This window comes from Microtus pennsylvanicus, chromosome 12 (assembly GCF_037038515.1).
Source record: "Microtus pennsylvanicus isolate mMicPen1 chromosome 12, mMicPen1.hap1, whole genome shotgun sequence".
Taxonomy (NCBI): domain Eukaryota; kingdom Metazoa; phylum Chordata; class Mammalia; order Rodentia; family Cricetidae; genus Microtus; species Microtus pennsylvanicus.
In genome coordinates this window covers 5,243,137-5,268,353 of record NC_134590.1, presented here as the reverse complement: position 1 = coordinate 5,268,353, position 25,217 = coordinate 5,243,137, and the positions used below count along the sequence as shown (strand labels likewise).

Sequence of the window (25,217 nt, the reverse complement as noted above, 5' to 3'; positions counted from 1 at the left end):
AGCATATGTGTGGAAGTTAGAAGACAGTCTCGGGCATCAGGCCTCACCTTCTTAAAGCTCAGTTTTAAGTGGAACATTTGGAAATAGAGATTGTTGAAAGGACATCAACATCCTTTGAACCCTGTGGTGGAATTATCTCCTGCTTTAGCATGGTTCTCCAAACTGAAAGCTAATATGTGACCCGACGTTTCGCACATCTGGGTAACTGAAGTCCTTCGCTGATGTGAATACAGAGAGGTGTTTCTTAGGGTGCTGCATTCATGCAGGCTCTTGGTTTTGTTGCTTAGACCATAGTGTCATTTCTGGGAAAGTTTATTTATACTGAATCATATCTCTTAGTGCTCATTAGTAAAATTCCTAAAGTTAAGTCTTATTTTCACAATCTAGAACCTTCAGGTGTCTGAGATATCCCTAAATAAAGTCACTGCAGTGGAGATTATCTCAGAAATAAATGTCAAATAACAATTACCATTCTATGGCCTCAGCTGCGGTTCTTTTAAGTACCCCAACGTTTACAACTAATTGATCCTGGGTAAAGATACTTTTCTTGTCTATTTTTAAGACTTGGGTGTTTCTTGTGAAACCTCCTTATTTCTCCACAAAACATAGCAGTCTGTTGTGTTTGTGATCCCTCTAACTGGATGTGTCCCTCTAGTTTCTCTCTGGCTTATTGAATCCTGTGCATTCAGGAAGCAGAGTGTAGGCTGGGTTGCATGGCTGGCTGGGGGTGGAGCAGAAGTTGTCCTTTGTGGGGAAGTCATGTCAACAGTACTGGGTCGAAACCTCTTGTGTTCACTATAGGAAATTGAATGCTTAATTCAAAATCGTGACTCCTTTCTCAAAACAGCTTTTCAGTGTCATCTGCCTTTACCACATAAATTTTATTTGAGTTTGGTTCTAGCCTCAAGTCGTTGCTTTTTGCCTTCAAAGACAGCAGGGTTTCCTGCAAGGCAATGCGCCTCTTCAATAAAATATGTGTTCATGATGACTTTAAGAAGTAAGAGCAGTTTGTCACTCACTTGAGCCCCTCTTAAAATACTTGAATTTTTTTTCTATTTGGTAATAAGATCCGATAGGAGGGAATCATTTTTCCCACTTAATGTGAACAATCCTAGATTTCTTTTAGAATTGCTAATGTTTGGAGGGTTTGTTGCAGCGTCCACAGTATGAACACTGTTCTGTTTCAGTAACCTGAGAAACTGTCAGGAGTGAAGCACAGGAGGTCCAGAGACTCTCTCAATTGGTGGGATGAGATTATATGTAAGATATATTAGGCTGCTTCTATTTTCTTTTTCCTTATCTTATCAAGCATATTTTTAAAAGTATTTTATTAGCCTACCTTAATTGTCCAAAATAGTGGGTTTTTGTGAAGACATTTTCATACATGTGCAAACGTTTCACGATTATAGTCCTCTCTTTCCTCTCCCTCCTCCTCATCACTTTCTCTTCCCAATTGCCCCCTCTACTTTGATTTTTTGAATAGAGTTTCTATAACTAAAAACAAGTGTGAGACGTTTGTCTTTGAGTCTGACTTATTGCCCTCAACATGATGATCTAGAGTTGATTTTTTTGTTTGTTTGTGTGTTTGTCTTGAATATATTTTTGTTGCTGTTTTATTTAATTAAAATTATTTTTATTTTATGTGTATGAATATTTTTTCAGAAAGCCTTTCAACAAAGGCTCCTAACTGCTGAGCCGTCCTTCTAGACCCAGTTTATTGTATTTTGTTGGGGGATTTTATGTTTGTATTCATTGATCTATAGTTTATTGTATCCTTATCTTGTTTGGGAATCAAAGTAATGTATACTTGAGAATGAATTTGAACCGTTTCTGCCTTTTCTTACATAGGGTTGTTTGAGGAGTGTTGATGGTAGTTCTTTAAGGTCTAGAGTTCAGCCGTAATGAGAATGGGCTGTTGTAGTTTCCTGTTACAACTATATCTGGACCTCTCTCTCCAGTAATGCTTGTTGTGTAAATACCAATATATGAAACTTAGATACTCACCATTATTTTATGTTATTTGCCTGTTTCCTTCATCATAATGCAGCAAGCTTCATCACTTTAATTTTGATTTAAAGTTTGATTTGCCAGTGTGAGTATTTTTGCTCTTCCTTGCTTTAAAATTCCATTTATTTAGAATGTAATTTTCTTGTGCATTTAACCCCAGCACTCAAGAGGCGAGGTAGGTGGATCTCTGTGAGTTTGAGGTCAGCCTGGTCTACAGAGTGAGTTCCAGGGCTACACAGAGAAGGCCCATCTCAAAAAACAAAACAGCAAACACACACACACACACACACACACACACACACAATTTTCCATCCTTTCATTTTCAGGTATGAGCACTCACCAGGAGGTAAGCATCTCGCAAATAGCAAATGGTTGGATCTTGTGCTTTTTAATCTGTTCCGTTTCTATCTTAACTGGAAAGTTAAAGACTACTTACACTTAGTTACTGGAAGGCCTGTACTAATTTCTTTCTTCTTCATTTTGCTTTATTGAGTTAATCTGTCTAGTTCCTTCTTAATGCTTTTCATTTGTTTCTTTTAGTGAGATTTGCTCTTCATGAACTTGTGATCCCGCGTCTTTCTTCAGCCTCTCTGTAGTTTTTCCTCTGTTCTTCGCTGTCCTCAGCCAATGGCCACGCACTGCTTTAGTTATGCTTGTCATCGGAGATCTCTGCTTCTCCTTTAATTTTAAACAATAATTTTGTTAGCCTATAATGATCTTAGTTATAAGATTAAACCTTATTTTGTTTCAGGGCTTGAAATATATAAGTCTGGGTTCTCCTGGACTTGATGCTTCTGCTGTTCCTCTGAGGGGCCAGTGCATGGCGGGGCTCTTTCGATGGGCCAGTCCCATGGTGGGGCTCTCCTGTTAGGCCAGTCCCATGATGGGGCTCTCCTGCCTTCTGTAGTTTTCATTTACTTTCTTACTCTTGACATTTCATCTATAGTATCGCATGGATTTTCTGGACATGCTAAATGCTTAATGTACTTAGACCCATTTCTTTTTCTAGATTTGGAGACTTTGCTGCTGCACTTTCTGTGAACAGGTTTCCTGTGCCTTTAGTCTGTAGCTTAGTGCCCTCCGTTATAACACAAACTGATATGTTTAGTGTCTTAATTTTTTTTTGAGACAAGGTTTTCTAGTATCAATTTTTGCTTCAATTTGTTACATGACTGAGGGTGAACTTGAATTTCTGATGTTTCTGCTTTTGTGTTCCAAATGCAGGATTACAGGCATTTGCCAGTAGGTCTGGCTTTTATGTGATAAGCAGATCAGAAAAGCATTCTAGGAACTGAGCTACACTGCTAGCTCCATAGGGGGTCTTGAGGTCATGCTCGTGTTATCTTAATGTCCTCCAGCTTTGTCTTCCTTCCTGGGATCCGCCTGTCATCCTCCTCCAGCCTATTGGTGAGCGCTTTTCACTGTGTTGGTTTGTTGAACTTTTTGTTTTCAGATTTTTATAGATATTTTGTTATTGTCGAATCTCTCTTTGTTCATTTTTTTGTCAGCATCTGCAAGAAAAAATACCTTATTGTTTTGAATCACATTTATTTATTTATTCATTAATTTGTTTGTTTGTTTATTCTTGGAATGACCTCACAGATCTTCATAGAGCCACTGTGAGGTCATTGGTAATTTTAAGACTAGACAGATTTGGATTCTTTGGACTTTCCACCATTGCTTTGTCTTTGTATTCAGGTTTTAAAGATTTAGGACTTTTGGAGAAGTCCTGTTGCCTCGATTATTTATGTATTTTGTGTTTCTGGTATTGGTGTCTGCAGTTGTTGAGTTAGACTAGACTTCAAAGTTTTCATGAGGGTTTTCTTGGTAAATAGTCTTTCTTTTTTCTTCTTTTTTTTATTGAGCTCTACATTTTTCTCTGCTTCCCTCCCTTCCTCTCCCCTCCCCCCTTTACCCCTCTCCCCAGGTCCCTCTACTCTCAATTTACTCAGGAGATCTTGTCTTTTTCTACTTCCCATGTAGATTAGATCCATATAAGTCTTTCTTAGGGTCCTCATTGTTGTCTAAATTCTTTGCTTTATGTTTAAAACCCACCTATGAAGGAGTACATGTGATAATTGTCTTTCTGGGTCTGGGTTACCTCACTCAAAATAATGTTTTCTAGCTCCATCCATTTTCCTGCAAAATTCAAGATGTCATTTTTTTCTGCTTTGTAATACTCCATTGTGTAAATGTACCACATTTTCCTTATCCATTTTTCGATCAAGGGACATTTAGGTTGTTTCCAGGTTCTGGCTATGACAAACAAAGCTATGAACATAGTTGAGCACGTGTCCTTGTGGCACAATTAAGCATCCTTTGGATATATACCCAAAAATGGTATTATTGGGTCTTGAGGAAGGTTGTTTCCTAATTTTCTGAGAAATCGCCACCCTGACATCCAAGGGGATTGTACCAGTTGGCATTCCCAGCAGCAATGCAGAAGTGTTCCCTTTACCCCACAACCTCTCCAGCATAAGTTGTCATCAGTGTTTGTGATTGGAACGTGTAGAGCTTACCTGAAGTCTTAGCTGTAATCGTCTGTGAGCTTGGACCATCTCAGCTATCAGCCTTGAAGTTGTTCTGGATGCAGAATTTTGAGGAAACTGCAACAGAGGCTTTCTGAAAACCTGGATCACCTGGGTTGCTTATCTTCATTGGTCCTTTTTAAAACACACACACACACACACAGAGAGACTTTTAAAGTTAATATGTACATGTGCATTAACACAAGTATGGAATGTGCAGTGTGCATAAGTCAGCTAAAAATATTTTTAGTTTTTTGTTTGAGCAGGCAAAAGGCATATTTAACTTTATAAGTCTGTTTGGACAGTATTACCAAACCTCTACTCATTTCATATGAAAGGATGCCATGTAATAATAAGTCATGAGGACTCAGTAGGTAACAAGATTTTTCATGTCTCATTCAGTCTCAGAATTTTTCTCATAGTATAGGGATTAGCCTATACATCACCTGTCCTGTTGTCTTGGTTTCTTTCTTCATGTCAGTAACCATGGTTTTCAGGAGGTCTCCTCCAAACAAATCTGGTCTTTATTAATTTTAAATGAATCCATAGCTTTTCATTTCCTGTGGAAACAAGCACATCCTTTTCCACAACATGACACATTTTCTAACTTCCATTCTGAAGTTAAGACATCCTTAAAATATATAGGTTGGTTTAATTTAGCAGTTTCCACAATCCAGGGTCTCTCAGCGCTATTGTTTCTTGTTCTTAAGCATTTAAAAATTCAAAGTCAACAAAGCATCATATAGGATCTAGATACCATGTGCATTTCCCAAGTTTATGTGCCCCACTGTTTTAATTACTTAACCCTTTCTTTAAGACTTCATTTTTTACCTATATTTTTATGACTGTACTCACTTTCTTTTCTTCACACTTAGGCACATTTAAAACATACTGTACCTATTTAGAGGGTTTTTGGCCTGGACTGGGCCCTCTATGTGCCCACACCCTCCTCTGACCACATGAGCCAAATCTTAAACTGTCACACCAGCTGCCGTGCGGCTAACTTAGCACATGTTGCACTGGTCGCCAGTTCTGTCCCCTTTGGGTTCACAGGCAGGTGCAGGAGCTGCGTCTAACCGTCCCAGCAGTGCCTCCCCATCCCAGCTCTGGGAAGTTGCTGTGTCCATGATAGGCAGGCATTTGTACCTAATGCTGAGTAGTGCTTGGCTGTAGAGCAGCCTCTTAAAGAGCTGTGCCTTTGTGTGCTGCAGGCAGTGGCTCCACCTGAGAGACTTGTGGTCACCAGGAAGCCTAGTCTGACTGTTGTTGTTGTTATTGGCTTCCTCGGGCCCTATGTGAATTTACAGTGGACGTTTCGGTGACACATGTAGTCAGACTTTCCTTTGGACCATCAGCTCACAAATAACTGCACGGACATTTGCTATTAATTGTGAAAGCTTGGCCTTAGCTTAGGCTTTTTTTCCAGCCTGCTTTTATGACCTAAATTACCCTGTTTCTGTTAATCTACATTTTGCCACGTGACTTTCTTACCTTTCCTTAGTATGTGTTTAACTTGCTCCATGTCTCACTGGTTTCTCTGCCTTTTTTCCCACAGTCCTCTCTGCCTGGAAGTCCCACCTATATTCTCCTGCCTAGCTATTGGCCATTCAACTTTTTAGTACACCAGTCAAAGCAATACGTCTTCACACACTGTATAATACTCCACAATAATAATACTTCAAATAAAAAATATATTGTAATTCAGAACCCAGTGCATCAGCATCAAAAGTGTCATTGTGGGTAGAAAAGGCAAGCAGTGGAAAAGTTTTGTTGCATAAAAAATTATTTGGGGTTTTAAACTCCTTCATATATAAGGACTAATTACGTTTTAAAAACCAGCTTATTTAAAAGCATAAACAAAAACTTGAAAATTTTAATTTTAGTGGAACGCATGTGCATATACATATGCATCGCAAATACGTTGCTGCTGCAATGATGTAAGGCATAATCATAAACAAGTTACTTTCCATGCTGCCACTTGTCTTTGTCTTGATTTCTCAAAGGCGGTTTCTCCATCTTTCTTTCTTACTCTTTTTTTCCCTCCCTCCTTCTCTCTCTTTTGAGTTGTCCTGGCTGACCTGGGATTTGTCGATCGACCAGGCTGACCTTAAACTCAGAGATCCGCTTGCCTCTGCCTCCCAAATCCCGGGATTAAAGGAGTGCGCCACCATGCCCAGGCCTCTTATTACCCTTTGATAGCAGAAATAATTGCAGCCACTTAAGCTAAAAAAACACCCATGGAACGCGTAATTAAAGCGCCTTCTCTGCGTATCACAGGCCCTCTTTTCAGCCTGACTCTTTAGCGTCTCTCCCTAGTTAGCTCCCAGTGGAGGGATGTAGTGTCTGGGGGAGAGGGGTCTGTGCCCGCCCTGTCAAGTTGCACTGTCTGTCCACATCACACTTAAAACTGAGAACAAAGAGAGAGTAGAGAGCTGGGCAGTCTCTCTCCGACTTAAACCGAGTGTATGGTAAAGCATGACTGTTTCCCCTTGGCTCTTAAGGGTCTTCATTGGAACCACACTTCCTGTGACAGCCCGGAAAAGGTATTCCCCCAGCCAGCCAGCGCAACACCGGGGTCTCAGCCTGCTGCTCTCTGAGGCTACTCTAGAGTAAAGCAGTAATTGTAGACCTTGCTCTTCCTCCTCTCTCCCCTCCTTTCTTCTTCTTGCTTCTCCTGTTAGATGTTTGGTGGTTCTCTGTGCACTTACCTTACTACTTTGGGTTAGCCCCCTCACCCCTCACTCAGATCTAGCCACCCCACCCCCTAGTGCTGGTGAGGAATCTGTTTCTTGTTTTGTTTTCATTTTAACTTTTAATTTATTCTTCTCTCATCTCGACCCTAGCTTCCCCTCGTTTCACTGCTCCCAGTTCCCTTCTACCTTTCCTCTCCCCTAGAGCTTCCCCTTAGTATCTGCAAGCTCCCTGCAGCCCTGTTTAGCTGGTTAGTGGGCCCATGCTCTCCTGGTGAGGAGGAACCTGTTTTAAAAGATTTTCACCTGCTAGTCGCCTGTTTTAAACGCATTCCTGTCGGGGCTTTAGCGTCCGCACAGTGTTGCACAGCAGCATTACTGCCTACATTTTGGGACTTTTCTTGTCCTACAGGAGGGTTTCCACTGCAGAGCCTGCCTTCTGTCCTTTCCCACCCATGAAACCATGGCTTCCTTTGATACCATGTGCCCCCTCACTCTTGTGGGACCGTAGAGTGGTAACAGATACTGGTCTAATGCCAGAGAACGCATCAAGCATGTCACGTGGTCCCAACACAGCCTCTCTCACTCCGTTGAGGTGAGAGCAAGGCCCCTTCCCACACCCCTTCAGCTTTAGGGGAGACATGAGAACCAGCACATCTCTTCAAAGAAGTCCTGCTTGTGCAATTTCTCCATGCGGGGTGTGTAGGCTGAGGAGCCATCTAACCGGTTCTCAGACTCTCTGGAAACTCGCTATGGGGTTCTCCTTCTCACAGGCCCTGCTAGTATCTGATTGTTGTAGTATCTTGATGCCTCTGTTGAAACTTGAGTCTATTAAAGCAGTTCATGAGGAAGATAATAACCCACGTATCTCTTAGCAGCGCATCTCCTATTATAATGATACGCTGTTGTTATGATGAAGCACATGGAAACTTAGAAACTTTTGGTGTGGGCAGAGGTGTGAGTGAATAACCTCATTTCTTATAGAAGCTGAATTGAAACTCTGCTTTCCAAGTGAAATGGTTTCATGTTTTTTCATTATACATAAGGACAAGCAGGTTAAAAGATAAGGCTGGCCTCACTTGTTGCTGGAACTGCCTCTGTCTGTCTCTGTCTCTCTGTCTCTCTGTCTCTCTGTCTCTGTCTCTCTCTGTCTCTGTGTGTGTGTGTGTGTTTGTGTGTGTGTGTATTCCTAAAGATATAAGATGAAACTGCTCAGTCTGTATGTTACTTATATGTGTCTGTTCTGGGCTGACCAGTTGGTATTGGATAACCAAAGGGTGTGCTTTTCTCTGGAGAAGACTTTTTCTCCTGATCCTTCATTGCTGTAGTTCTTTGTCTAGGCCTGAGGCCCCTTGAGCCTTCCTCTTCCATGTTAGCACGTCTGTGGGTGTTGCCTTGTTCAGCTCCTGTTTTAGCAGCTATGTTGGTGAGTCTTTCCTGGTGTTTCTTCTAGACATTTATAAGAGACAGTTTCACAGCAAACTCCATTTCTCTCTGTCTCTTACAATCCTATCACCCCTCTTCCACAATGCCCTCTCATCTCCTTTGAGGCAGGAGCTGTATTGTGCATGCATCAGTTGGGAGTGGGCTCCACAAGTCTGCATTTTTATCAGTTGTGGTTTTATGTAATGATTTCTATTTGTTGAAAAGACAAGTTTCCTAGTAGTAGTTGGCCAGGTTTCCAGTCCCAGCATGGCTGCCCTCTTGTTAAATGGGCCTTACGTTCAAACAGAGAGCTGCTGGTTGTCTATGAGGTGTGTGTGTCACCACTGCACCCGTAGGTTATCTGCTGTGCCAGCCTTTGTGTGGATCATAGGCACCATAGCTGGGTAGGACTGTGGGTTGCTTCCCTCCTCAGGAAGCTTGCATGGCACCTTCTGGGTGAACATTAGTTACCAGGGAGGAGGCATTCATGTCGGATCCATCTCAGGATTTCTGGGTCTTGTGTTCAAAGTGCACAGTATCTTCAACAACAGGAACTTGCCTTCCACCCCTGCTAGAAAACCAATAACAACAGCAATAGCCTGTGTTTGGGGAATCTCTTGAACAACCCTGACCAACAACTAAAACAAGGGCCAATTTTTGCAAACATAATGAGTGTGGTTAGAAGATAACTACAGAGCTTATTTCATGCAGTTTGTCTAGTCTGCTTCTGACGCTGCTGGCCTCTGTCTTCCAGCCACTGCTCATCTGCCTTAGCATCTTGGTTAAGCAGGTTTGGGGAACCACAAGTCTGAGAAGTCTGTGTAAGGATCTGTTTCTCTGAGATAGATCAGCTCAGGAAAAGCACATGGGAGGCTTGTACGAAGCTGCCTGCATCTTCCCCTTCCCAAAGTAAAGGAGAATTATTGAGCCCAATAGAAAATCTCAAATCTGATCAGCTTATCACTTACTGAACATGTTATAAATATTGCCTGAGAGAAACTTTTCTGGTCTTTTGTTAATTCCATTACTGTGTGGTGTTAAATTATAAAACATTGTCGCAAGCTATCCAAAGTGGCTTCACCATTATTATTGTTCCCAAGGCGCTGAGGGGAAACAGGTGCTAGGGGAAATGCCTTTTCTAGAGCAAGTGGGGAATTAGCAGCCTTGTTGAGTTTAGGAATAGTTGATTCTTTCAGTGTAAAGTTTTCATAATAACATATACATCAAAGAATACAGAAATCTGTACTGAGCACATGGATGCGTTTCCTCATGCTCCCAATGTCCTCTTGTGATGACTGAGGGGCCTTCTCTCTATTCCTTTTTATGTTTGAGATGAAGCTTGGAGCTGAACACCAAAAAGCCTTGAACTACTTGCTTCGTCATCTGTAGTTTGGGGACTACCTAGTCCCCTGTGCTTTCTGTCTTCTCTCATGAGGTAGTCAACCCACTCTTCTCAGGAGCCTTGCCATTAGCACTGTTAGGCAGACCAAGAAGCTGTTTTGAGGGTCTTTCTTCTGGTCTCTTCACTTTTCCCAGGTTTCAGTCTGTAAGGTATATTTAGATCGAAGACCACACTGGAAGCTTAGGTGGATGGGAGTGTATAGCTTGCCTCTGGTACAGGGCTTTCACTGATGGAAGGGCACTTACGTTGCTCACGAAGACGCTTTCTCATCTGTTTCCTAGGTAATATGCATGTCTCACTAGCAGAGGCCCTGGAGGTTCGGGGTGGACCACTGCAGGAGGAGGAGATATGGGCTGTATTAAACCAAAGTGCTGAAAGTCTCCAAGAACTATTCAGAAGAGGTAAGTCATGTCTTAAACATTGTATTTTGCAGGTTGAATAGTTGAAACACATGTAGCCAGTAGTGAATTAGTTTCTGTTTCAGTAATCCTAGTTTTGGTTGAGTGTAAAAAGAAAGAAATACTTCATCTTAGGCATCTCAGGACTGGAAAAGTCCAGTTTGCTTGTATTAATTTGAACACACTGCGTATGCTGGCCACAGCAACAGTCACCGGAAACAGAGTGATTCTCGAAAGCACTTCCTGTTTGCTGGGAGCTCATGTTCCAGTGTCGAATGTAACTATTAATAACTGTGACAAGGGTCACGAAGCCAGGACCTTGAGTGGCTCTGTAAGATCACCCAGGAGGAAGATTTGCCTGGGGAGAAAGGAAGAGAAGAGGGGCTCCAGAGCTCACGCCTCAATGAAAAGTGGGAGGTGGTCTTAGAGGAAGGAGTGAGAAGAAACTCCTGGCCGAGCGAGCAGGGGCTGCTTTCCTGCTGCCGCACCGAGGCAGTGCGGACTGAATAAGGAGTCTGGTATCTCTCTTGTAAGTGGTTGCTTGATCCAGAAGGTTGACTTGCATCTGGGAGCTGGAAGTTAATAGGACTTTGGTTGTTCAAAACTATTTGCTGTGGTGTGGTTAATGTCAACGTGGATACCACCTGTGTGGACAAAGGCTTTATCTAATGGAAGAACCAGTCTTTAAAACTTTGGTTGGGTGTCTAGGTGTGGTAGCGCATGCCTTTAATCTCAGCACTCAGGAAGCAGAGGCAGGCGGATTTCTGTGAGTTCAGATTCAGCCTGGTCTACAGAGTGCGTTCCAGGACAGCCAGGGCCGTTATACAGAGAAACCCTGTCTTAAAGAAAAAAAAAAAGAAAAGAAAAGAAAGAAAAAAGCAAATAAGTAGTCTTCCCAGTGTGGGCTCTGGACCAATGGCAGAGCCTCACCGAGACCTTGTTAGAATGCACATGATCATGCCCACACCACAGAGCCCCGAAGGTAGAGCCACTCGGGATCTCAGGAGCTTGTCCTCGAGGACGTTATGATGCACACTGCAGTTTGAGAAATGTCTTAGGACAGAATTGCCAACTGCCATGTGCACGAGAATCCTCAGAGGAGGGTTAGAAGAGCAGAGGAGGACGAAGTCTAGAGCAAATGGAAAGAAGGGGAGACCAGGGCTCTGGAGTTGGCTGGAGCTTGGTTGTTGATACTGCTGTACTGAGAACGACTGCTCATTACCCAGGGGACCGCTTGTTACCCAGGGGGCTGCTGCTCGTTACCCAGGGGACCGCTTGTTACCCAGGTGACCACTTGTTACCCATAGGCTGCTGCTCGTTACCCAGGGGGACCTCTTGTTTCCCAGGGGCATCTTCTTGTTACCCAGGGGACTGCTTGTTACCATGGGGGATCTCTTGTTACCTGGACTTGAAAAACTGTTACTGAGATATATGAAGACCTCAGTTTATAGCTGGGACTAGTCTAGGTAACAGAATAATTTTCACCTAAAATCATTTACCAAATCTTGTTTATTTTAAATAAGCACTCAACTTTCTTAGAAAATTCACTTTCAGGCAGTCCAAAGTGTGGCAGTATATAGCCAAAGTATAGATCGTATTGCCGTGCTTCAAAGGTGTCATTCTCAATTGGCAGTTAACAATATTCAGTTATGTTAGAAACATCTCCTTGTGAGGTGCTGTGGGAGGGGCCAATGGATGGAAGGTGTCATTGTTGCCCTTTGGGCATTGATTCGGATCAGAGGACTGTGTGCGCAAAGAAACCACTTCCAAAAGTGTGCCTGAAGGATGACAGAGACAGTGCGCACTGCGGATATGCAGCAAGGGAGTGAGAGCAGCTTCGTTGCACCAACTGCCTTGACTCACGGCATGGGAAGCATCTCACCTCTCTCAGTACCCTGAGGGCTTTTCCCTCTTTACATCTCATAATGCTGCTAGAGACTGCAAGCTGTATTTATGGCCCTCATCATTGAGCAGCGGTTGTTGCCTAATGCATTGGCACTTTACGATAAAGACTGATGAGCTGTATTGTAAAATTCACTGTGAGGCAGCTGTGTGTGTCTCATACACTGTTCAGTGGGAATTGCTTGCTGGATGGCCCTCAGTCTAAGTAGCTAACAGAATAATATCAGTAATAAGAACAAATTAAATTTGACTCCTTTGATAGTTGGGAAATCACCAGACATTATCATTGCCAATTGACCATTTCCATTTGTTAGGAAAAAGCAAGGTGTAGAAGGAACGGTGGGCTGCGTTCCTGCCACCCAGCTCCAGGTCGCCTGGCTAGCTTGCCCCAAAATAACAACACCCAAATTGTATTCTTTTAAACACTGCTTGGCCCATTATATCTAACCTCTTCTTGGCTAACTCTCACATCTTGACTAACCCATATCTAAAAATCTGTGTAGCACCACAAGGGTGTGGCTTACCAAGAAGATTCTAGTGTACGTCCATTTTGGGCTGGAGCTTCATCGCATCTGACCCAGAGAGGAGAGACATGGCGATTGTCTCACTTCCCTCTTCCTCCCAGCATTCTGTTCTGTCTACTACGCCCACCTAAGGGCTGGCCTATCAAATCGGCCAAGGCAATTTCTTTATTAACCAATGACCTTCCTCCATCAGCAAGGGTTTGTTTGTTTTACAGGAAATCTTTACATTTGATAATGCATTGCCGTTTTCCTATGAGTTTTCCTCCTGACTCTGATACAGCAGATGAAATGGTTACTAGTTGATTAGTCAGGGACAGACTGTGGTTGTTTTGATGCTTTAGATACGTTTATGAGTAACCCTGGGACGTTGGGGGAAAGCAGATAGAATGCATAGCTTATTGTATTTTTCTGAAATGTGTATTTCCATCTTGGCCATATTCATCTTGCTGTGTCGTTTGTATAAACCTTTCTCTGTTCTTGTTCGTGGCTTTCCCACTGTCGTCTTGAGCCTTCTGTTGCCCTGTGTCCTGTCAATGTAGGTGCGTACAGCTAAAATTCCTGTGATCGGAGGTGGAAGCCACACTCCTGGGAGATTGCTGGGCAAGAAAATAGCCCAGTGCTTCCTTTCCAGCTTTCTAGCAATTTAAAGCTTGTAGCAGTTTTTAAAACTGAGATCTTGATTCCTATTATTCATAGGATAATGATGTGGAAACATGGCCTCATTGGAAGGTACTTCCTTGGCCTTTGAAGTAGTTTTCTCCTCCTCGGGAGAAAGGAGACTAGGAACCCTGACAGTTACTAGTGAGGCAGTGACAATGGTGGTAGTTCTCCTTTGCTGTGTCCTGAGTATACCCGCCCCCAAGATTACTGATCACAGTTGAGGATTACCTGTGGTTGCACATGTGGTCTGGCTTTGTATAACTACAAAGTCTGTAGTGACTTGAAAAGAACATGAAGGCTCAGTCTCGAGGCTGTAACTCAGGTCTGTTAATGATTGATTTAGAGGTGGTTTGTAATTCTTTTTTTTTTTTTTGAGTAGGAGAACTGTAATAATTTTTAGGGAGAGTGGATGCTATTGATGGCCTGGAGCTTTCCTCTTAACTACTCTGCACTCAGTCCTACCTAATCCGCCCTGACCATTGCTGCCTGTCCTCCCTAATCGGCCCTGACCATTGCCGCCAGTCCTCCCTAATCCACCCTCACCATTGCCGCCGGTCCTCCCTAATCGGCCCTGACCATTGCTGCCCGTCCTCCCTAATCCGCCCTGACCATTGCCGCCTGTCGTCCCTAATCCGCCCTCATCATTGCCGCCCATCCTCCCTAATCGGCCCTGACCATTGCTGCCCGTCCTCCCTAATCCGCCCTGACCATTGCTGCCCGTCCTCCCTAATCCGCCCTGACCATTGCTGCCCGTCCTCCCTAATCCGCCCTGACCATTGCTGCCCGTCCTCCCTAAGCCACCCTCACCATTGCCACCCATCCTCCCTAATCCGCCCTGACCATTGCTGCACATCCTCCCTAAGCCACCCTCACCATTGCCACCCATCCTCCCTAATCGGCCCTGACCATTGCAGCCCTGTGACCCTTGGTTTGTGGTTGCTGCAGTGTTTCCTCCTCTGTCTTCACCTGCTCACGCTGTAACTTTGGTGTGTGTGTGTGTGTGTGTGTGTATACATATATATATATATATATATATATATATATATATATATATATATTAATAAGTAGCAGGGGACATAGTTTTACATTTTTGCCTGGATGAGTAGTTATTATCCTTTAACTTGAATGTGATAATTGAAATGAAATTTCTGGAGGAATTTCATCTGGAGTCTCAACAAATTTTATCTTCCTCATTATATGCTTCTTGGTCTGTCTTTATTGTTATTATTGTATTGTTTGTATGTAATGGACTTTTAAAAATGCATGGAAATTCTAAATATTTGAGATAAAAGTAGATATGAAAATAGGATTTTGAAAACATTTAACTTTTTGGGTTTTTTTGTTTTGTTTGTGGCGGGGGGTGGTTTGAGACAGGGTTTCTCTGTATTGCCTTGGCTGCCCTGGAACTCTTTGTAGAATACTCTGGCCTCATTGAGATCCACCTGCCTCTGCCCCCTGAGTGTTGGGATTAAAGGACTGTACCACCATACCTGGTGTCTTATTTGATCTTGTTCAGTTATTGGGAAGTAGAACTATATGAGCAGAGGATTATATAAATTTTTTAAAAAAAAAAATAAAAATTCCATCTATATCTCCTGCACACAGATATGCAAAAAACAATAGTATCTCTATATAGCAGCAATTGGAAATTAAAATTTCAGTTAACCATTTTGTCAAAATGTGAAAATTAAAATATGAAAATTAAAAATGAAAAAGTTATTAGTAAATAGGAGGAAAATAAATCTGAGGAAAAATAAGTGAAGACCTATATAATGAAATTAGAGACCACAATAAATGGAGAGCTCTGTTCCTGGTGAGAAGGCTTCTCACTAAAGGGCAGCAGTCTTCTCTAAAATGACAGAATGTAGTCCCCATGGGCTGTCACTCTGCCCAAAGTGAGAGCACCTCCTAAGATTTAACAGAAGTTTATTGGAACTAAAAGTTGCCAAAACATCTTTGAAAAGAAAAAAGCAAATGCTGAAGACTCACACTGCCTAATTTCAAGATTTACTATGAAGTTATAGTAACCAAAATACACAAACTGTTACTAAACATAACAGAGTCCAAAAATAAATCTTCATTGATAATGAACTGCAACTTGGCTTTCTGGGACTTTTTAGTGCCTTTATAGCAAAATATAAGAAAGTTTTTATGACTGAAAATTTTCAGGTAAATCTCTAGCATGTTCACCCTTTAAAAGACTAGGGCCTGCCCGTCACTCTTCACTGCATTCCTGTTTCTCTGCTGTCGTAGTTGAGTTGATCAAGAGGGTGCACCAGTTGTCTTTGACACGCCGCGTCTTGCTTATATTTGTAAGGCCAGAATGAACAGGTCCTTCAAGTTAAATGTGTTTGAACTACATGAAATGGCCCTATTTGTTCCATGGAAACAAACTATAAAACATAAAATTAACATTTGGCATTCTTAAAGTGAACGGTGTAGGTCGTCTGCCAAGTGTATGAAGTATCTGTAGAGAACAACCCCTACTCTGGTAACATTCTTAAAGTGAACGGTGTAGGTTGTCTGCCAAGTGTATGAAGTATCTGTAGAGAACAACCCCTACTCTGGTAACACACTGGTAGTACACTGCTGGCATTGACTTTTTAATTTATGCCTTCTAAGTCAGGCAGTTTGATATCTCTTACAGAGCTTAGAGGGGAGATTGCCGTAGCATCTGTTCTCCTAGAAGTCCCATCCTTGCTGAAATGTAACTTCACCTGCTGGGTTGTTTTCATTTTTACACTTAGAAGATTTTTTTAAAATGTTGGTACAATATGTACAGTAAATTTTATTGTTCTTGATTGTACTACCTAAAGGAGAACAATTTAGGTCTCATTTCTCACCTAAAATTATTTCTTACACAATAACTTAAATATAATTTGGGTAAAATAGTTAACTGCTTACACTTTCTGGCTTGCTGTTGCTCTTGTGTTTGTTTCCCTTGTAGCTTTATAAGATGCAACAAAGAATACACAGAGCATTACGGAAGTATATTAAGTCATATATACCCCCATTCTGTGATGGACTTGTCAACTGGCACAACACTGAAATAAGGATAAGAACAAGCAGCATGTTAGGAGAGCCTGTAACACTGATCCCTGCACAGATGGAGCAATGGTTCTCACTTGTGTTGGGTGAGCCTGGTACCGTCCTGTAACACTGATCCCTGCACAGATGGAGCAATGGTTCTCACTTGTGTTAGGAGAGCCTGGTACCGTCCTGTAACACTGATCCCTGCACAGATGGAGCAGTGGTTCTCACTTGTGTTGGGTGAGCCTGGTACCGTCCTGTAACACTGATCCCTGCACAGATGGAGCAGTGGTTCCCACTTGTGTTAGGAGAGCCTGGTACCGTCCTGTAACACTGATCCCTGCACAGATGGAGCAATGGTTCTCACTTGTGTTGGGTGAGCCTGGTACCGTCCTGTAACACTGATTCCTGCACAGATGGAGCAGTGGTTCCCACTTGTGTTAGGAGAGCCTGGTACCGTCCTGTAACACTGATCCCTGCACAGATGGAGCAATGGTTCTCACTTGTGTTGGGTGAGCCTGGTACCGTCCTGTAACACTGATTTCTGCACAGATAGGGCAGTGGTTCCCACTTGTGTTAGGAGAGCCTGGTACCGTCCTGTAACACTGATCCCTGCACAGATGGAGCAATGGTTCTCACTTGTGTTAGGAGAGCCTGGTACCGTCCTGTAACACTGATCCCTGCACAGATGGAGCAGTGGTTCCCACTTGTGTTAGGAGAGCCTGGTACCGTCCTGTAACACTGATCCCTGCACAGATGGAGCAGTGGTTCCCACTTGTGTTAGGAGAGCCTGGTACCGTCCTGTAACACTGATTTCTGCACAGATAGGGCAGTGGTTCCCACTTGTGTTAGGAGAGCCTGGTACCGTCCTGTAACACTGATTTCTGCACAGATAGGGCAGTGGTTCCCACTTGTGTTAGGAGAGCCTGGTACCGTCCTGTAACACTGATTTCTGCACAGATGGAGCAGTGGTTCTCACTTGTGTTAGGAGAGCCTGATACCGTCCTGTAACACTGATTCCTGCACAGATAGGGCAGTGGTTCCCACTTGTGTTAGGAGAGCCTGGTACCGTCCTGTAACACTGATTCCTGCACAGATAGGGCAGTGGTTCCCACTTGTGTTAGGAGAGCCTGGTACCGTCCTGTAACACTGATTCCTGCACAGATAGGGCAGTGGTTCCCACTTGTGTTAGGAGAGCCTGGTACCGTCCTGTAACACTGATCCCTGCACAGATGGAGCAGTGGTTCCCACTTGTGTTAGGAGAGCCTGGTACCATCCTGTAACACTGATTCCTTCACAGATAGGGCAGTGGTTCTCACTTGTGTTGAACAGTGAGTTGATGTGGACATATGAAATACTGGGTAGTGTCCCATGCCCTTTCTTGAGAATTGCACAGAAGTGCTCTGTGACTCAGAAACACAGGCCTATATTGTTTCTTAATGACTTCAAACTCTAGAATCAGACATTTTATAAGTATGTTTGGTCATAGTTGAACATCTAGCCACACAGAATTTCAGGGTCAGACTCAATTCAATACCTGAATAATTGAGTGTTTTGTTGCTGAGAAATTCAAAGAAGTATTTCTTATAATAAAATTCAAAAGCAGCCCTTTTGTGACCTGAAATCTTCAAATTGAGGAGTTATAGTCATAGTAGAACAGGGTTGCAGGGCACATTTAAAAGCTATGAGCCCATGGAACAAACCAAAATTGTAGGCAGATTTATTTCTTCTAAGTGCAGTCAGCTCTCCATATGTGTGAATTTTATCCCATGAGTTCAGCCGTGGATTGAAAATGTGTCTGTGTCTGTACTGAACACAGGCAGGGTTTTATCTTGTCATTACTCCCTGAGCAGTGCACTACAGCAGCTGCTGACACAGCATTGGGCAGCATAAGTAATTAAACAGGAAAATTGCATAGCTTATGTGTAAATGGCATACCATTTTATGAATAGCCTTTGAGTATCTCCAGGTTTTGGTGTACATGGAGGGTTCTGTAACCAGTCACCCAGGGATACAGATAGACAACATTATTATATATAACGACATCGTATCTGCTCTTTAGAGAATTCATAGTTTCTATCCTTAACCATATAATTGTAGGAGAAATGTGTGGAATAGCAGTATAAAACATTGTATCCCTAATTTGTTGATGACAGATATTTCTGTCCTGCCTAGTCCCAAGGCAGTCTCAAAGAAATACACAGAGGTCTACATTAATTATAAACTGGTGGGCCTATTAGCTGATGCTTTCTTATTAACTAAATCTTGCATCGTATATTAACCCTTAATTCTTGTCTGTGTTAGCCATGTGGTGTGGTACCTTTTTTTTTTTTTTTTTGGTTTTTTGAGACAGGGTTTCTCTGTAGCTTTGTGCCTGTCCCTGAACTAGCTCTTGCAGACCAGGCTGGAGGCTTGGTACCTTTTGTCAGTGAGGCATCCTCATCGTGCTTCCTCTTGGTCTGGGTGATGACTGCAGACTGAGCCTTTCCTTTTACCAGAATTTTCCCATTCTGGTTTCCCCATCTGTGCTTCCTGCCAGCTACTGTGACTCCCAAGTGCTGGGATTAAATGTGCATGTCACAACACAACACCCAACTAGTCTCTTTCTTTCTTTTTTTTTTTAAGGACTTTGACCTTTTTCTTTTTTCTCCCAAGCCTACATATATTTTAAAACATGCTGTAAACTGTTTAGAGGTTTTCTTCATCTGAATCTATCTTTATATCTCTTTTTTTTCTGACCATATGAGTCTTTAATTTGCTACGCAATATGGCTAGAATTAAAGCCATTGCTTTGAAGGCTGGGTCCATCCCATTCATTAGCTTTCTGAGAGTCTGGCTTCATAGTGGAGGTACTGGAGGGAGTCATGTTTATTGGCAGAACTCAATGGAGTTTCAGGGTCCCTGCCACCACCAAGAAGCGTGCTGTTGGCTATTCATAAACACCATTTAAGTGTTTTGTAGCAGGGCCTCTTAAAAGGGCTACAAGGTTTTTGCAGCTTAAGCTGAATCAGGAAGCCTCTCTTAAATGAGACAATCTTGCCTCTAGCAAACAGAGCCCCACCTGAGAAAATGCTGCTACCAAGAAGCTGTTGTTTTGTGTCTAGAATTCTTCCTAAGCTCTCTCCAGTTTTATGTGGATGTAGTTGTCCACATTGGCGCCATTTGTTGACAGAGGTTTCTGTCCCACCCGTTCAGTCCCAAAGAAGTACACAGAGGTCTGCATTAATTATAAACTGGTAGGCCTATTAACTGAAGCTTTCTTATTAACTAAATCTTACATATTACTTTAACCCATAATTCTTGTCTGTGTTAACCATGTGGCCTGATACTTTTTATCAGTGAGGCATTCTCATCGTGCTTCCTGCAGACTGAGCCTTTCCTTTTACCAGAATTTTCCCATTCTGGTTTCCCCATCTGTGCTTCCTGCCAGGCCACTGGCCAATCAGTGTTTTATTAAACCAATATAAGTGACAAATCTTTACAGGGTACAAGACCATTGTCCCACAGCAATTTGTCATAATTTTTAGAGGTTTAATTTTATTGGTAGTGAAGATTGTTGTCTTAGTTTGATTTCTTTTGCTGATAAAACACCATGATCAAAAGTAACCTGGGGATGAAAGGCATTTATTTCATCTTATACTTTCAGGTAGCAGTCTATCACTGAACTGTCAGGGCAGGAACCTAGAGACAAGAATTGAAGCAGAGCAGGAACCAAGAGACAGGAACTCCGGCAGGACAGGAACCTGGAGACGGGAATTCAGCAGGGCAGGAACCTGGAGACGGGAACTCAGGCAGGGCAGGAACCTGGAGACGGCAACTCAGCCAGGGCAGGAACCTGGAGACGGGAACTCAGGCAGGGCAGGAACCTGGAGACAGGAACTCAGGCAGGGCAGGAACCTGGAGACGGGAACTCAGCAGGGCAGGAACCTGGAGACAGGCACTGAAGCAGACACCACTATGGAGGAACTCTGCCTACAGGCTTTTCTCTAACACCTGCTCAGCCTGCTTTGTTATATAATGGAGATCACCTGCCTAGGATGGCCCACATCAATCAAGAGATACTCCACAGGCTTACCTACAATCTAATCTTAGGGAGACACTTTTTTCAGTTGTGCTTCCCTCTTCTCAGATGACTGTAGCTGATGTCAAGTTGAAAAACAAAACAAAAAACTGACCAGGATAACGAGAAGACATGGGAAGCTAAAGGAAAATTAGATAGGACTGTGTCTTATGTCTTATTATGTTTAAAAAAAAAAACCAAAAAATTGAAGTAGTCCTGGGATGTGATGGGAAAGGAAGAAGGAAATGGAGCTTTCTTCTTAAGATGTTTGAGTTAGGTGGCCAAATGAATCTGTGGAGGAAGAAAGTAAATGTTAGGACCAGCTTCCTCTTCCCATGACCAGACAGTTAACTAAGATTCTAAAGAATCTTGTAAATACTTAAACTACGAAATGAATAATTATCAAAAGCTATGCCGAGATCTCAGTAGTAGGTGCTTAGGCATACAGCTTGACTCTGAGTGATGGGAACAAAGGAAAAGGAGGGGAGAAGGGAGAGAGACATTTGTATGACTGTCATTGTTAAGAAATAAGATCTTTTATTCTAGTCTAGTGAAATTTTAAAAAGCTCATAAGGTGAATTGATTAGATCGGTTGACAATTTTCTGGAATTTTTGTTACCAGACTTCTACTTCTATTATAAATAAGACAAATTCTAATGCTGATACTGTGGTGATTTATATTTAAATAAATATTTTCATTAATGAAATCATGTTGTCATTCAAGGTAATTTTAGCTTCAGTAAAACATCAATTTGGCAAGTTGTATAATTAGCTACTCTTGTACTAATTAACTGGATTGTCAACTTTTAAACCAAGTATTTAAACTTGAGGACTTTGCTAACTATGTGTGCTGTACCTTTAATAGACTACTGAGGGAAGGGACATTCTCTGAGGAATTTAATTCACGTCTCACAAAACTTTGTTCCTCAAATGTTTTATATTTCTAATATGACTTGTAGGTAAAAGATAAAAAGATAAAAGAAAGAAACTCAGAACTCTTCTGAGACATGGAGAACACAGCGGTGTGATCCAGCTTTGGAAACTCTGGACTTGTCTGTGGTGTGCTCACTGTCGTCCTCTGGGAGTGATGTGCGCACTGTCTTTGAGAAGTTTTATAACTTGGTACTGATGAGGCTGTTCTACATGATTTCCCCCCAGTCCTCACAGCAGCTTTGTGGGCTCAGAGTTGCCTTACAGATGTGGGAGGTGAGGGCAGGGACTAAGTTGTTCTTAAGATCACAGTTCTGAGTTCTGAACATCAAGCCGAGGGCTTGGACTTGGGTGTCTTCTGCTTTGGTCTGACTCTTAACTATTTTCTACTCTTGTCTAACTGCGTGAAGTGAACATTCTCTGACACTCTCTAACCTCGTGCGTGCGTAAGCCTGTGGCTTTGGATGATATCTGATCTGAGACTCAATACAGCATAATCTAAGTGCTGGAGACTCACAGGCTTGTGATAGCTTATATGAAATGCTTTTCAGCAGCTGGCTGTATCAGAAAACATCAATGACATCAAATGCCTTTGAGGTTATTTTGAGTGTGCCTGTTACAGGGACACTCAAAAGCATGAGGACATTTTATTTTCAGAAAGTGATTGTTGTTCTGTCCTGTTTCATAGTGGAGTAAGTGACATTTAATAGTGGTAACAAAACTTAGGAATAAATAAATTTTCTCATTTTATAATTAACGATTCTATTGTAGATACTGTAATTTCAGTAGATCATAGTCTACCACAAAATGCTACTATGAGAAAGTGGCGAGCCAGTGACATGGCTCAGCAGATAAAGACACTTGTAAGTCTGACAGTCTCTGTTAAAAAAAATGCAGGCGGAGGGGAGAGGCAGAGAGGCAGTGGAGAAGGAGGACGATGACGATGTGGAAAGGCCAAAATGAAGAGAAACCGTTCTAAGCAATTTTTGTTTAATCCTAATTTATATCAGGTGATTGATTTAACAATGCATTAATTCTAAGAACTGAATTTTTAGAGAACGCTGTATCATAGAGTAACTCTATCAAATCCTTCAGCGTTTTGGACAGTTACCTCTGCATAGAGTTGTGTTAGTGACCCTGCCAGGACACAGGACAGGGGTTCTGTAAATTCTCCACTTGAACCACTAGAGCTCAGACAGGAGCTCATACAGGAAGTGTCTATTCTGATCTTAAAATTAGTCCCTGTTGCTTTTGCCTTTGTTCCCTTATACCATGTTTATAACCTAATTATAATAATTTGCCTGGTTTTCTTTTTGAGACAAGACTCTTGCTATGATCCCAAGATGTCCTTAAACTACTAAAGGCTGTTCTCTCAGACTCCAACCTCCCTGCCTCCAGCCTCAGCCTCCGGAGTGCCAGGATTATAGGCGTAGTTTAAGGTGGAAATCTAAAGGAGAAGAAAGCATGACTGTTGAGTGTTGTGTGTATGTTTTTTTTTTTCAAACAGAACACTGAAATATTCTCTAAATTGTTTCTTTATATATCAAATTTCTGTGTTTTTCTAACTTCACCTGCGGCTGCTTGAAACTCTTGTCCCAGCAACTCCTCCTGTGGAATGTCAGTGAAAGTCTCCAAGTAGAACCACACTGGCTGCTGGGAATGTTTATCAGATTTACTTTTTCATAATAATAGCATTCTTGGTGTACAGTCAGCACATGGCTAAAACGCAGGACATAACACTGTAAGCTTCTGGAATCTACTTTTTAAATATTACTTTGCAAACATTCTTTGAAGGATCTTGAAAACATTTGTTTTAGATTCTTTCCTTTTAGTTGTCCGGAAGTAGGAATTAAAGAGTGGTCCTAGCCACAGCTCCTACACTCTCTCACATGTAGGTTCACAAAAGCTTTTATAATTATTTAAGAATACAGTTTGTGGGGCTGGAGAAATGGCTCAGTGGTTAAGAGCACTGACTGCTCTTCCAGAGGACCTGGGTTCAATTCCCAACACCCACGTGGCAGCTCACAACTGTCTGAAGATCCAGTTCCAGGGGATCTGACACCTTCACACCAATGCACATAAAATAAAGGTAAATAAATCATAAAAAAAACTAAACAAAGAATACAGTTTGTGGTTTGATTACATTACCTAGGAATCTAGCACTTAAATGTCACATAGATGTTGTAGAAACCGACAGCGATGTGTTCTGTGGTCCTCCTGCCCCGGGTTTATCACATGGCTTTGTAAAATCACTTTGGAAACATTTGTGGCTTTTCTGTATGTTTTTAAAAGAGCAAGATCATGCCACCCCCTCCACTTTATAATTCAGTTTCTCCATGTTTGCTACCATTCCTCTGCCAAAATTGCCGTTCTTCCCTCTCTAGACTCAACTTCCTGACTGTCTCTGAGCTGACTTTCTCTCTGGAGCCCAACCAGCAGTGGTGCTCCTGTGCTCACTCTCATTTTAAAGGCCACATAGGGTTAAAGAAGAAAGGAATTTTGTCTGCGTTGTGGTTGAGGTAATGTTTTTTATCCACAAACCACCTTTTGTATTATTATCTGTTTGTCAGATGTTTTATGCATTTGTCTTCTGCTTATTTATGTATATACTCTGTCTCCTCAGTAGTCATCGGGGTGGGGGGTCTCATAGTAAATGACCTATAGTACCGATCATATTATGTTAAAACATGTAGTTGCTAAGGTTATTAATAAACATTAGATATTTTATAAACATGCACAAACAGCAATTGTATAAGGGGAAAGTTAAATACATATTTTTTCCTATAATAGTAGGTATGGGTAACTTTGGTTGTGTTGGTGAATGAATACATTTCTTCATTTCAAAGTGATAAGCAATAATGAATTTTTAAAAACGACTACATTATGTATTCCTTTAATGATGCGGAGGCACAGGTGTGAGGTCAGAGGGCAACTTTCAGGAGTCAGAGCTCTCCCTCCACCATGCATCTGAAATTGAGCCCAGCCCTCAGGCTTGGCACCAAGCACCTCTACCTGCTGAGCGTCTCACCTGCTCAGTAATTTTTAGGTTTAGCCTTATGCCCCATGCCCACCCCAGACTGGCAGTGGGTCATTTCATCCTCGGGACTTTCTAGTTTAGTCTACCGTGCTGAAGACAGGGTAGAGCAGTCTGTGGGCAAAGGATGAGACCAGCCAGCCCTCTTCTGAGCACTTTGACTTCTCGGTAGTGTTCATGCCTCTGTGTTTGCGCTGATTTTTAACAGCCTCCATTCAGAATGGCAGCAGATTTTCAGAAACTATAAGGACTGTCTCTAAACTAAAGGCTGTTAAGAACTGGCCCTGTGTTACTGGTAAATTACCCATACCCCAGTGGGTGGTCTACACCTGCTTACATATGGTCAGCTCTAACTGAACCTGAGGATAATAATATAAGAATAATGACCACAATAGTAATAATGGTAAAGAATTTAGGAAGTCAGGAAGGAGACGGGCGGGTAGGTGCTAGAGAGGTAGGTGAAGGGAGGTGGTGAGGGGAAAGCATAGATAAGATCAAAAAATACAGCAGATGCATGTATGAAAACGTCAATGCGTAAATAAGAATACTATTTCTAAAAGAATTGACATTTAGAGTTCCACATGCCCAATTCAAGTTCAGACCTTGGTAGTGTGGAGCTGGCCAAAG

General features: G+C 42.2%; 1 protein-coding gene across 5 annotated transcripts in view; it reads left to right on the top strand.

Annotated features, from left to right (window-relative positions):
- The window catches only part of Ptpn13 (protein tyrosine phosphatase non-receptor type 13), a 191,769-nt gene that overhangs the window by 36,007 nt on the left and 130,545 nt on the right, over positions 1-25,217 (top strand). For all 5 annotated transcript variants that reach the window (XM_075942741.1, XM_075942742.1, XM_075942744.1 and 2 more), the window contains exon 2: positions 10,334-10,453. In XM_075942741.1, the coding sequence (XP_075798856.1) occupies positions 10,339-10,453 (115 nt within the window). In that variant the 5' untranslated portion in view covers positions 10,334-10,338. The remainder of the gene's footprint in view (positions 1-10,333; positions 10,454-25,217) is intronic.